The sequence below is a fragment of the Lactuca sativa genome, chromosome 1 (assembly GCF_002870075.4).
Source record: "Lactuca sativa cultivar Salinas chromosome 1, Lsat_Salinas_v11, whole genome shotgun sequence".
Taxonomy (NCBI): Eukaryota; Viridiplantae; Streptophyta; class Magnoliopsida; order Asterales; family Asteraceae; genus Lactuca; species Lactuca sativa.
Genome location: NC_056623.2, coordinates 31,352,560 through 31,365,042, shown reverse-complemented (window position 1 = coordinate 31,365,042; position 12,483 = coordinate 31,352,560). Strand labels below are relative to the sequence as shown.

General features: G+C 35.6%; 1 protein-coding gene across 1 annotated transcript; it reads left to right on the top strand.

Moving 5' to 3' along the window:
* The first annotated feature begins 5,347 nt into the window (after nucleotides 1-5,347).
* Nucleotides 5,348-6,863, top strand: LOC111913437 (inactive protein RESTRICTED TEV MOVEMENT 2). The gene is made up of 2 exons (XM_023909139.3): nucleotides 5,348-5,633; nucleotides 6,215-6,863. The coding sequence occupies exons 1-2, from the start codon at nucleotides 5,495-5,497 to the stop codon at nucleotides 6,727-6,729; spliced, it is 654 nt and encodes a 217-aa protein (XP_023764907.1). The 5' UTR covers nucleotides 5,348-5,494; the 3' UTR covers nucleotides 6,730-6,863.
* The last annotated feature ends 5,620 nt before the right edge of the window (nucleotides 6,864-12,483 follow it).

The following is a 12,483-nucleotide window of genomic DNA, read 5'->3' as shown; positions in this document are numbered from 1 at the left end:
CAAGTGATCCGAGAGTTGGAGTTTATCTTCCGATTAGACATCTGCAAGGTGAGTTATCCTCACTATATCGATAGGGTCTACGACACCAATGTCAGCCCTTTAGTTGTTATTGTTATGGTATGCTACATGTTGTTATGATCTGTTAGATCGGAATCAGGGTAGACAATATGTTATGCTCTTATGATCCGTAAGGATTGGTATGTTAGTGACCTGCTAGGTCGGTACTCTAATTACGAGAGAATTCTATGATTGTTGATCAGTGAGATAGATATGTTTGATGTTTGTATATGCCAGTATATGATAATTATGCACACATGGTTATTTGCTTGTTCGTTGGGTTGAGACAGTCCTGCTTTGTGCTGAAGGCCAACATACCCTATGAGCTGTCCGGGGAGACTACAGGCCCACATGGCAGACTAGTCATGCCGAAGGCTCGGGATAGATTCAGATAGACTGTAGGCCCAGTAGGGCGGTCCAGTCAGGCCGATGGCCCAGTATGCATGTTGATTGATTGATTGTTACTGATATGGCATTGTCAGTTTGGTATTGGTATTTTGGGGGTAGCTCACTAAGCCATCGGGCTTACAGTTTCAGTTTATTGTTTCAGGTGATTCAGGAGATCATGGCAAGGCGAAGGCGTGACCGTACCGCTCCTCATCCTTATGATATGATTTTGGGACACTCTGATGGATAATAATTTGAGAACATTTTTGTAAACAAATGCTATTTGATTTTTATGTGTGTTTGAAAAAGTTTAAATTTGGCGTGAAATTTATGGGTGTTACAGGTTGGTATCAGAGCCTTAGTTTGAGTGAATTGGAGGAACACTCGTGTGAATCCAGTCTCAAATCAAGGAGATTTTCAGAAAGTAAGTTTTAAAAATGGTTTTCAAAATAAAGGATGGAGGATGCAAAGGGTACGATCAGCCGAAGCTTGTAAGTAAACCCCAAAATACCATATAGTTATTTGAAATTCTGATATGTTAGAACAGCATGCTAGTGCTAGGCTAGGGATCTTCAGGAATCGCATGATAGATTTGTCTGATTATATGATACCTATTAGCCTAGGGTTTCTTGTATAAGGAATTGACATCATAATTGTAGATGTTTAGTATATTCATCATGACTGTGTATAGTCAAGATCTTATAGCCTGAGAATGTCTGATTTGACCTTAGGTTAGGAGTGGATATTCGAAAGTCTATCGGGTCCAGCGTTATGTGCGGCTAGCATACACTAGCGCTGCAAGGGCTAATGGAAGTTCCATGGAGGTGTGAGTTGTGCAGAGCTGTGGGATCAGTTGTGAGATAGGCGATGTCCCCTAGTAGTAAGGGTTGAGCGCACATTATGTTGAGTATAGTATTAGGGCGATGTGGTGATACTTGATACAAATATGGGTAGGTGTGGAAGGTAGTATGGGCCCGTACTACTGGAAGAACAGGACCCATACACGTAGCAAGGAAGTCACAACCCCTAGGATTTGTGGGTTTTGGTCTCCCGATATTATGTTGTTTATCCGATGTCTTGGGTGTACCTTTCAGTATGGTGGTGACGAGACGTTTTGCTGCTGGGTTCGAATCAGGATCAGGATCCAGATCAGGGTCAGGGTCGGGAGACAAAGGGTCAGAGGTGCCTGTTGCACCTGAGCACGTGGTTCGGATAGGGACTGAGGAGTTGGATGCCATGATCCGGGAGATTCTGCACAATGAGGTCGTTGCGGCTTTCCGAGCGCAGCTACCAGAGATGTTTGGGTCGATCAAGACCACGATGGTTGAGTATTTTGATGAGCGATATGCAGCTCTGGTAGAGACAGCAGCCGCTGCAGCCACTTCGGTTGTAACTGCGGCAGGGGTTGGAGGAGGAGCCAGCAGGGCTTTCCAGTACCGGGACTTCGATAATATGAAGCTCCCGACATTTGATGGTACGCAGGATGCGATCAGGGCTATGAGGTGGTTATCTGATGTAGAGGGATGTTTCTTCACGTGTTCATGTCCTGCTGACCAGAAGGTCAGGTGTGCCCTGAACCTGCTGAGGCTTGGGGCAAAGGACTGGTGGAGGTTGACAACAGGGTCGTATACTGATGATTAGCAGGCTGGTGTTACTTGGGAGCAGTTCTGGGATATGTTCCGCACCTACTACGTTCCACGCGTTGAGCGAGAGCGACTTGCTCAGGAGTTTTTGACATTGAGACAGGATGGGGAGTCTGTGACGGAGATTACCCGTATGTTCACGTAGAGTGCTATGTTTTGCCCGGAGTTTGCTTAAGAGCAGTCTCAGATGGCTCGTTATCTGAGTATGATCAAGACTGACATTCGACAATTTGTGTCTACACAGCGATGTGATACCCTCCTGGATCTTTAGGAAGCCGCGAGGCGGCGTGAGTTGGAGATAGAGCTGTAGTTGAAGGAGCAGCGTCAGCCACCGGCACAGTCTCAATCGGTGCCTAAGCGGTCGAAGACCACTGATACTCGATCTGGGAGTCAGCAGAGCCGCACTTGTGGAGAGTGTGGCAGGGGTCATTCGGGAGTTTGTCGAGTAGGAGGTGGGTGCCACAAATGTGTCAAGGAGGGGAACTATGTCAGGGGCTGCCGTCAGTCCGTCCCTCCTGCTGACATGCCCTTCCCGACCCTTAAATCATATATGGATGGCTCCAAGGTTTTTTTGCTACAACACGGAGCAGTACAACCTCAACCCAACCCACACAATATGTCGACATATAACATACAATATCATATATAAATAAACAGTCAGTATCATAGGTAGTCCTACAAAATTACCAGACTAACATATCAAGACTAGCATGCATATATATTCCATACTCAACATATCAACAATATCATGTTATCAAACTAAAGGGCCAACCTAGGTGCCTTCGACCAAAAATTATAGTGAGGAAAACTCACCTCACAAGCTGCACAAAATTGATAAGGCTCGATTCCGAATCTCAGCTCTCAACTCAAATTCCTACAACCACCAAGTGACCAATACCATCAAAATCTCAACAATACCTAAAATACCCTCAAAAGTCAAACTTGGTCAAACATAGTCAACTCCATAAATCCATTAAGTCAACCCAACCGAGTTAACTCAAAAATGGTTGTTCCATGCGAGTACGCGGGGCATACTCCAGAGGTGTACGCAAGCCTCGCATTGACTGATTACGGGGGAGTTGGCCGAGTACGTGGGACGTACTCCATTCTACGCGGGGCGTAAGCAAGGCTCTTATATCCACTAAGTTATGTATCCTGGTTTTGAGGATGTTGTTATGTTGTATTCATTTTTTAGAACTGAGTCTTGGTATATAGGATATTGTTATGTGATAGTGATCTGTAGATCTGCCTGTTTGTTTGTTGACTGGTTATATGATTATTTGTTTACTGGATATATGTTATGTGATATGTATATGTCGACATGGTTTGGTTGGGTTGAGGGGATATTGCTTTGTGCGGAAACCAACAAACCGGGGAGCAAGCCAGACACAAGTTGTGGGTCTGAGAGGCAAGCCAGACTTATGTTGAGGGCTCAAGAGTAAACTAGACATGAGATGTGAGCCGGAAGGCAAACCAGACTCATGTTGTGGACTCAGGGGTAATCCAGTCTATTAGTTGTGGACCCAGTATGTATGTTGTTATATGTTTGTGTGGTGGTACTTTGGGGGGAACTCACTAAGCTTTGGCTTACGATTTTCAGTTTCATATTTTAGGTACTTTAAATGATTGTGACAATGCGAAGACATGATCATTATACATCCTTCTATGACATGTTCTTGGAGATTTATGATACACTGATCTTGAGATATTTGTATTTTATACTTAATTTTGTTATGAGTTTTGTTTGAAAACAACGGTTTCTTCTGGTTTGAAAACAAAAAAATTTATCATGAGTTTGGCATATTACATAATATAAATAAATAAAATATACTAGAATATGTAGAAAACAATTATCTACAAATTGATATCACTATTGATATATTTTTTTATATAAAATATTGGATTGGGTTTAGTTGGATAAAGTTGTTAATGGGTATAAAAATTGAGGTTAGTTGGTTGTATATGTAGAAGAAAGAGAAATTAATTTTTTAATAAATAGTTAAATTGGGTTTCGTTGTGAATTAAACGGTAGTTTTAATTCAAACGTGTCATGTGCAGGGGCGGATTTAGGGGGGTTCCGGGGTGGCACCGGCAACCCCTAAATTTTCCGGCCGCAGTGGAAAAATTTTCAAAATTTTTTAAAATTTTTATTTTTTCTACTATCGTGCAACCCCTAATCTTCCCGTGCAACCCCTACTATGAAATCCTATGTCCGCCCCTGGTCATGTGAACACAACATAAAACAATAGAATTTTCAATTTTCAATATAATTAATTTTTAATAAAATGTTTCGATTTTAAATGTATTTGTTAAATATTTTATTTAGTAAATTAATATTATTTTTATCTCTGTTTAAAAAATGAAAATAAAAAATAAGAGGAGAGAAATAAACCATTTCCTAGATAGATAGTGTGGTGACAGGAGACTTAAATAAATAATGTGATAACAATATAACAAACAGAAAAAGAACAAAATACAAAAGAAACACAACTATAATTTCTCTATCAATACATTTTATTTATAAATGATAAAATACAAAAGAAACACAATTATAATTTCTCTGTCAATACATTTTATTTATATGCGGAAAAACTTTTATATTTTTCATTATCTTTCGCATTAATCAAAATATTCAATTTTTTTTATTGAAATTACTTGTTTTGTGACATGACATTTATCTTTTTCGTTTTTACGTTAACATGAAAACAAAAATAATTAGGGTTGTCTTTTGTCTAAGGTAAAACGTGAGAAACAAATCATTTATTCAAAGCACATTTACTCAAGCAAAAATAAGTGAATCCTTCGTTTTTTTCCATGTCAAGTTAAAAACGAATAAGATAAATGTTATGTTACAAAGCAAAAGACAACTTCTTTAAAAAACGGATATTTTGGTAAATTTGAAAGGTAACTAAAAATATAAGGTTTTCTAGATATAAACAAAATATAAATGTTTTTTTGAATGTTGATAGATAATAATTGTGTTTTTTTTGTCCAACATAAAATATAGAAAATATGTATCACATCTCCTTACCGTAAGTGAGTCAATTGCATTATGTAACATGTTAAATTGGTTTGGATAAAAAAAAAATATATTGGAATCGGTTGCATTATGTAACATGTTAATTGAATCATCACGTCTAATTCCTTGGTAGAAAAGAAAAGTATTAGTCCGTGGCTTTTTTTTCAAGAATATCAAACAAAATATAACCCATAAACACTCACCCCAAGCAAAGTCCTTGGAATTTCTTCATCTACAAGCAAACTCAACCCTCATTTCATGTTAATTTTCAACAAACCCATACATACATATAGCACTTTAATTCCTTTCTTGGTATATATGGTTTATTGTTTAAAAAAAATAGTTTATATGTCGAAATCAAGAGCCTCGAGTGATCAATAAAGTTAGGATGAAACTCGGGGGTGGTGGAACTAACAATCTAAACCGGCCAAGACGAGTGATCACCGGGCGCGTTTATGAAAAGTTCAAGCCTATCTTTGAATGGAAACAAGAAGATGATCATGATAATCTTCTCGTTTATCTTCTTGGTAAATTTTCTTGTTTACATGAAAGTAAAACAAATTATTCAACTCATATGTGTGATATCCATACATCTTGATTCTTGTCTCAACGTTTTTACAAGTTGCTCAAAAATGTATTTTAATTCGTTTATAACCTCCAAAATCAGTTTATCAAAAAAAAAAAAAAAAAGTTAAAAGTTAGCATATTAAATATGAACATGTAATCATTTTTAATATACTATTGATATACATATCTTTCTGTAAAGAAAAAAAAGGCATGTAGGTCTACCCAATCTCATCCACTACCGACCTCGGCCGACCCGACCATTTTGTCCCTAATAATTCTAAGTGAGATGCAATTTTAATTTATATTTTACTGGTAATAATCAAATTCAAAGATATAAATATTCTTAATAAAAAAATTGATCAAAAAAGTTTAATATATTTTTTTCTCAAATTCAAGAGCTTTCTGGTTTGAAAAAACAATTAAAAAAACCTATATTGTAGATGTTCTTATTTATTACCCAAAATAAACTGTAAAATCATTCAACCATCCAACTATTTTTCATGTATAATTTCATATTTGATTACTTGCATTTGTGTTGTAGGATTCCGAAAGGAGTTTATAAAGGTTACAATTGAAAATCCAAACATCCTTAGAATTCGTGGGGAGTGTCTTGTATCTGGAAACAAATGGAATCGTTTTCAGGAATATTTTACAGTTCCTGAAACATGCGAAAAGAGCAAAATCTGCGCCAAATTCGATGGCGGAATCCTCAGCATTACCATGCCTAAGAAGATGACCGATGCACCCACCATCACTTTCCCACATCAACCATCGTTTGTAACTAGTGACAATACAAATCCAAACAATCAAGGAAAAATTGAACATAAGCAATCAAACCAAATCAAAGAAAATGAACCATCAATTGAGAAGATCATAAAGACAAAGACAAGTATGGATTCAAAGGATAAATTAGAGAGGTGTAAGATGATAGTGAAAATGTTAGCCATAGGAGGGATGAATGATGGGAGAATGGTGGTAGTGAACATGGTGGCAATGGTATTGTTAGTAGCGCTATCTTGGGGTTTATGTTCCGTACTTCATTGGAACCTCAGATGAAGGGAATCAATTAAGCAGATAGAAATATGTGTGTGTTTGTAAATTTAATGAGACAAATATTTATGGTTCGTGAGTACAAACACCCAAAAACAAACAAGTATGAATACATTTATAAGACAATCTTTTAAAAAATACTTTATGATTAATTTAATTTTATAAGGGAAACAAACACCTAGGTCTTGTTTTCTTACATCTCTTTCATAACAAATATAATTGCTACTAGATTGTTAAATTTGTAATCTTGATCACAAGTTCATTTTATTTTACCATAAAAAAGATCATCATCCCAATAGGATCAATACAGGTGTAATGTGAGACTACTTGAACAAAGAAAATGGATGTCCAATTTGAATCTTCATGAACAAAGTTAAAAAAAATCCCATATACTTGTACGAAGAACCCATAAAAAGTTTCTATCACACAAAATTGATATGGATAACATCTCTAATCAATTGTCTAAATCAAACATAAATGATATAAGAGATTCAAAGGATCGTAAAAATAGAAAATGGCGTTCAGTTCTAAACGAGCGAACAGCTTGCATCATGGCGAAGCAATAATTATTGTTAATTGGCCCATTGTGCGAATTTCGTCTAATCCTCAAACCAAATAATCAAATTCGGTTGATTTGCTAATGTTGTCATCAAATCTTTTTATTAGCGATGACATCATCTATAGTTGTATTGGTAGCATCATTTCGTACCCCTGCATCAAGGCGTAATATCACCGCTAGAAATATTTTCAAGCAATCAGAATACATAGCAAAAATAATAAATAATTTTATAAAAGCAAATTTCCAAAAGATGGATCCATTTGAATCAATCAAAATAGCCAATAATCTATCATACGAGTTTTCAAGAAATACCTTCTAAGCAGTTTCTTGACCACTTTAATATAGAAACTTTGTTAAAAGAAAGTGGAACAACCCCATAGGTATCCACACAAAAAATGTCACACCCCCGACTGAGGCGCCGGAACATGTCGGGTTCATGGATCACAAACAAATTGAATATACATCACGAGTTACAACAATAACAACACATCAGTTATATTCTACTTTAAGGTTTGAATATATATGATTCATAAAAATAATAATAATAATAAGTTCATGAATTTGCCTTAACAGATAGGCTGATATAACAAAAACTAGAGAAAACTAGATTGTCCGAAATCTGTGACTATCTCTTCTGCTAAAAGTTGGTTTAGTGATCTCCTGAGAATATATACATGTAGTTTGAGATTCGATACAAAGGTTGGTGAGAGTTATAAGTTTTCTACTAATTGCAGTAATAATACTTTTAAAAAACCAAAAAAAGTATTTTATTTGTAAGTAATTTCATACTTAAAAGGTTTGATAAAGAGATAAATCATAAGTTTTGGTTATTTATATCCACCAAAATCATGAGAACGTGTTCCAATTTGATCATCCATGGCCCCAATGTAGGTCAAATGCGAAAATTTGATTTTTGGGGCATTAGATCTCACTGATTTTTGAAATGCTTCTTGTTTGATGACAATGGTTAACCTTTCGAGTGTTTTGAGGTATCCTGAAGGCACTTATGAGTAACATGATATCATTTATACATAAAATCATCGAGGTGTTATGTCGTAGGTCCTACTATAGTGTGGTTTGAAGTAAATTGACTGTTTACAGTTTTAGACCTAAGAGATGTCAGAAAAAAAAACATGTGACACCCATTTGGATGCTAATCTTCCAATCAACGAACAAATCGCCTCTTTCGTAGTAATCCTTAATGAAAATTGAAAAATCCAAATGTTTTGGAAGTGAGGTCGTCGACTAGGGGACGAAGGAGGATACTAAAGATGGGATTAAATCTTTAATCCTACAACAAGTTTGATGATATACTAGTCAATGACTGATTATCCCCATAATTAATCACGTGAGATAATTAACTTAGCCAATTTTATAATTTAAACAATATTAATAATAGTAGATAAATTTTCAATTTTTAATAGAAAAACATTTTATTTATTATTGTTCGGATAATAAATACTAAATAAACTTTTTATTTATTTAATTTAATTGATTAATAATAATACTCTTTCACATATAAATATTATTAATCAGATGTCTTGTGGTTTTTTATGTAACATCATACATTCATATATAATTAGAAATATTATTAAAATATTACTTCATGTACATAAATCCAATAACATCAATGTTCGAAACTTAGAAATTGACATATAAAGTTTTCCCCGATTGTAGATTCCTCCTCTTGGGGAGATCCTTGTTAAACTATCAATTCCATTAACCAACTCACTAAACACTGTCAATGCATGTTAAATATATTTGTTTTGTTCAGACGTTGAAAAAACAGGTATCGCAACTTCATGCAGAAGAACTATAAAAGTATCGTCATCGGCATCTCTGGATAACATGTTGGTGGTCTGCATTGTTTGATGTCATAAGATTATAATGAAGATCATAGAAATATGCATTCAAACATTTTTTGAATTTGCAGATATTCCAATTTCTTTTTCATATATCACGTAGCGTTTCAAAATAATTGTCAAAATCATACACTTTGTACGTTTTGGCTGCCTTTTAGAACAACGTTTTTGTCTTCAGATTTTCATGTACTTAGCTTGTACATTCTGTCAAAGATGATTACCACAAATGCCATGATGTGAATTCAAGAATATAGTTGCAATGGACACGACGATCGATGACGCCCTTTCATAAGTTAAGGTTAAATGTTCCAAGTCGCTGATCAATCATGTAGCTTTTTAGGAACCATGCCCACGTATTTATGCACTCCCTCTTGCATATTCCATACACATCAATAAAGTTTTGGTTGTTATTGTTGGATTATGAGCAAAACAACATTCCTATGGTGTTCATGCAAACCCTAATTATTTGGATCTAGTTTTTTCTATTTGTACATGCAATATTGTCCAAGACTTGCAAACCCTAATCTAGCATACAACAAAACTTTGAATCAACATAAATAAACTAGTAAGAATGTTACCTTTTATTGTTGCTTGAAGATCTTTAGCTTATAAGAACCTAGCACCTTAAATGTGATGCCTCTAATGAATCACAAACACCAAAGCAAGTCAGAAGATCTTGGAGAGAGTGGAAAGGCTCAAAATTGGCTCTTGGATCTCTAGGGTTCCAGTGGTAGCCAAAATATGAAGCATAGGGGTCCTTTCTATAGGTGTGAGATTAGGGTTTTAGTCAGAGTCCTTATCCGGTTACTTAGCCACAAAGCAGCCCATAAGAACCTTCTGGATCCCTATATTGGACGAAATCTTATGGGCTATCCATAAGGATTTCGTCCACCCTATCCCTAGGGTTTCTCAACCTACTTTGTAACTATCCAATAATTACAACTTTAGTCCTCAATGTTTAATTAATCTCCTTTGTTCACAAAATTAATTATTGACCAATATTAACTAAACAACTATGATTTCTCCTTTAATATATTATTCATATAATATATTAATAAACCATAATAATCTCTTTCTCCATTAATCATCCAATCAAGTTGCTCTGGTGAAGGCAACCCAAAAGAACCATGCTACAACTAGGTCAAGTACATACCAAATATAGTTATAAACTTAGACACCAATCCAACAGTCTCCCACTTGGATAAGTCTAATAACTATAGATGCAAGTACGACTTCAAAATCCACTTAGCAATCATAGCTCTCAAAAGTCTCTGTCGAACTTTGACACGCCCTTTAGATAAGGGATCGTATAATCCTCCGTTCTCAAGATATCATGTGGACAATCACATGGAACATAGTAATTCTTATTGTCCAACAATTTGTTTCTCGATCTCTGATCTGACTGACATAGAACTTAATTGAACACGTCAACGCAGTCCTGACCGGGCCTGGCACATAAGTCAAACCAAATCATTGAGGGGCCTAAGATATCGCTTTTACCCTCGTAGGATAAAAGGAATAAATAAACTTCGATTTATATGCATTTACTATTCACTCATCAAATCATACACAACAATGCGTTTTATAACATCAAGTTACCGATGCGTTTATGCATTATCAATGCACAACCAACTTGCAAAAACTAAACCATATATCTAGGCTTAAAGACTATATGATATTGTTGTCTCACAATTGTTGGATTATGTGTCTAGGCCCATAACTATTTTGGTATGTACTTGACCCGATTATGAGCATGGTCCTTTTGGGTTGCCTTCACTTTAGTAACCAATAGGATGAATTATGGAGAAAGAGGATTAATTGTGATTTATTAATATATTATGTGAATAATATATTAAAAGAGAAATCATATGGTTTAATTAATATTGATCAAGAATTAATTTGGAATTAGTTTTGTGGTCAAAAGAGATTAATTAAATCAATGGGACTGATACTGTAATTATAAGATAGTTACAAAGTTGGGCTTAGGATCCATAAGGAAGCAATGGAGGAATTCTATATGGGAGTCTATATAGAAATCATCCAATGGGCCTTCTGGAAGGTTCCTTTGGGCTGCTTAAGGACTAACCAACTGGATTAGGGTTTTGACTGAAACCCTAATTTCTCAGCTATATATGGAACCCTTGGGCATGCCAAAATCAGCCACCAGAAACCCTAGAAGGATTCTATAGCCGATTTTGAGCCTCTCTTCTCTCTCTTGTTCTTTCTTGTTGCTAGTGGTGTTTGTGACTCCATTAGAGGTGCAACATTTGAGACACTAAGCTTTCAAAGGTCAAGGAATTCTTGTTATTACTACATAACAAATCGATATAATCATTTTAACTTATTTATTATGTCTATTTCGAAATAAGCATGATAGATTAGGGTTTATTGCTTTGGTATTCAATGTTGTATGTTCAAATTAGAAAACCTAGATCAAAGCAATTAGGGTTGCATGAACACCATAGGAATGATGTTATGCTCAAAACTCATCAGTGGTATCAAAGCCTAGGTCGTTTTTTCTAGTTGAATAGAAGCAAAAGTGAACAGCCAAAGTAAGGATGAGAATTTGGCCCGAAAACCCGAACCGAACCGAGAACCAAACCGAACCGAACCGAATTTGACCCGAATAAGCAATTCGATTCGGTTTTTGGGTATCTATATAAGGCTTATTTGGTTTTCAGGTTATTCGGTCCGGGCTACCCAAATAAGGGCTTATTCGGTCCAAAGAACCGAACCGAATATGAAGAGTCGTTTTTTTCCCTAGCACAATTTACGTATTCGATTCTGTGATCATCACAATCGATCCCAAAAAAACCAAATCGAAGATCGTTGCCCACTTAATACACCAAACCGAATATCATATTACACCAAATCGATTCAACTACTTCCATATTGATGATTGCGAAAATTTTGTTTAATCGATAGTTGTTGATTGCGAATTGCTCCTTCAGACAATTTTTTTGATCGACAATTTCTCCTTGCGACATTAGTCTTTGATCGACATTAGTTTTTGATCAACTTCTGTACTTCAAACTTCTGTGAATTATCTCCTCATCTTGTTTTCTAGTTTCTACTCCATTCAGTTAATGGAAAATTGGGTTTCAAATCAAGAAACACAAGTAAGAATTTGTATCTTAATCTACTACTCAATCTTTCAATGTGTTATTATGTATGTTACTCGTTGAAAATTGGATGTGTTAATCTACTAATCAATCTTTAAATGTGTTATTATATATGTTATCAGTTGAAATTTGAATGTGCTATGTTAACAGTTAACTTTTTTCTATAAGTCCAAGCAATGGGGACTCTGACCTTGAATAAGAGAATTTAATGAAAACA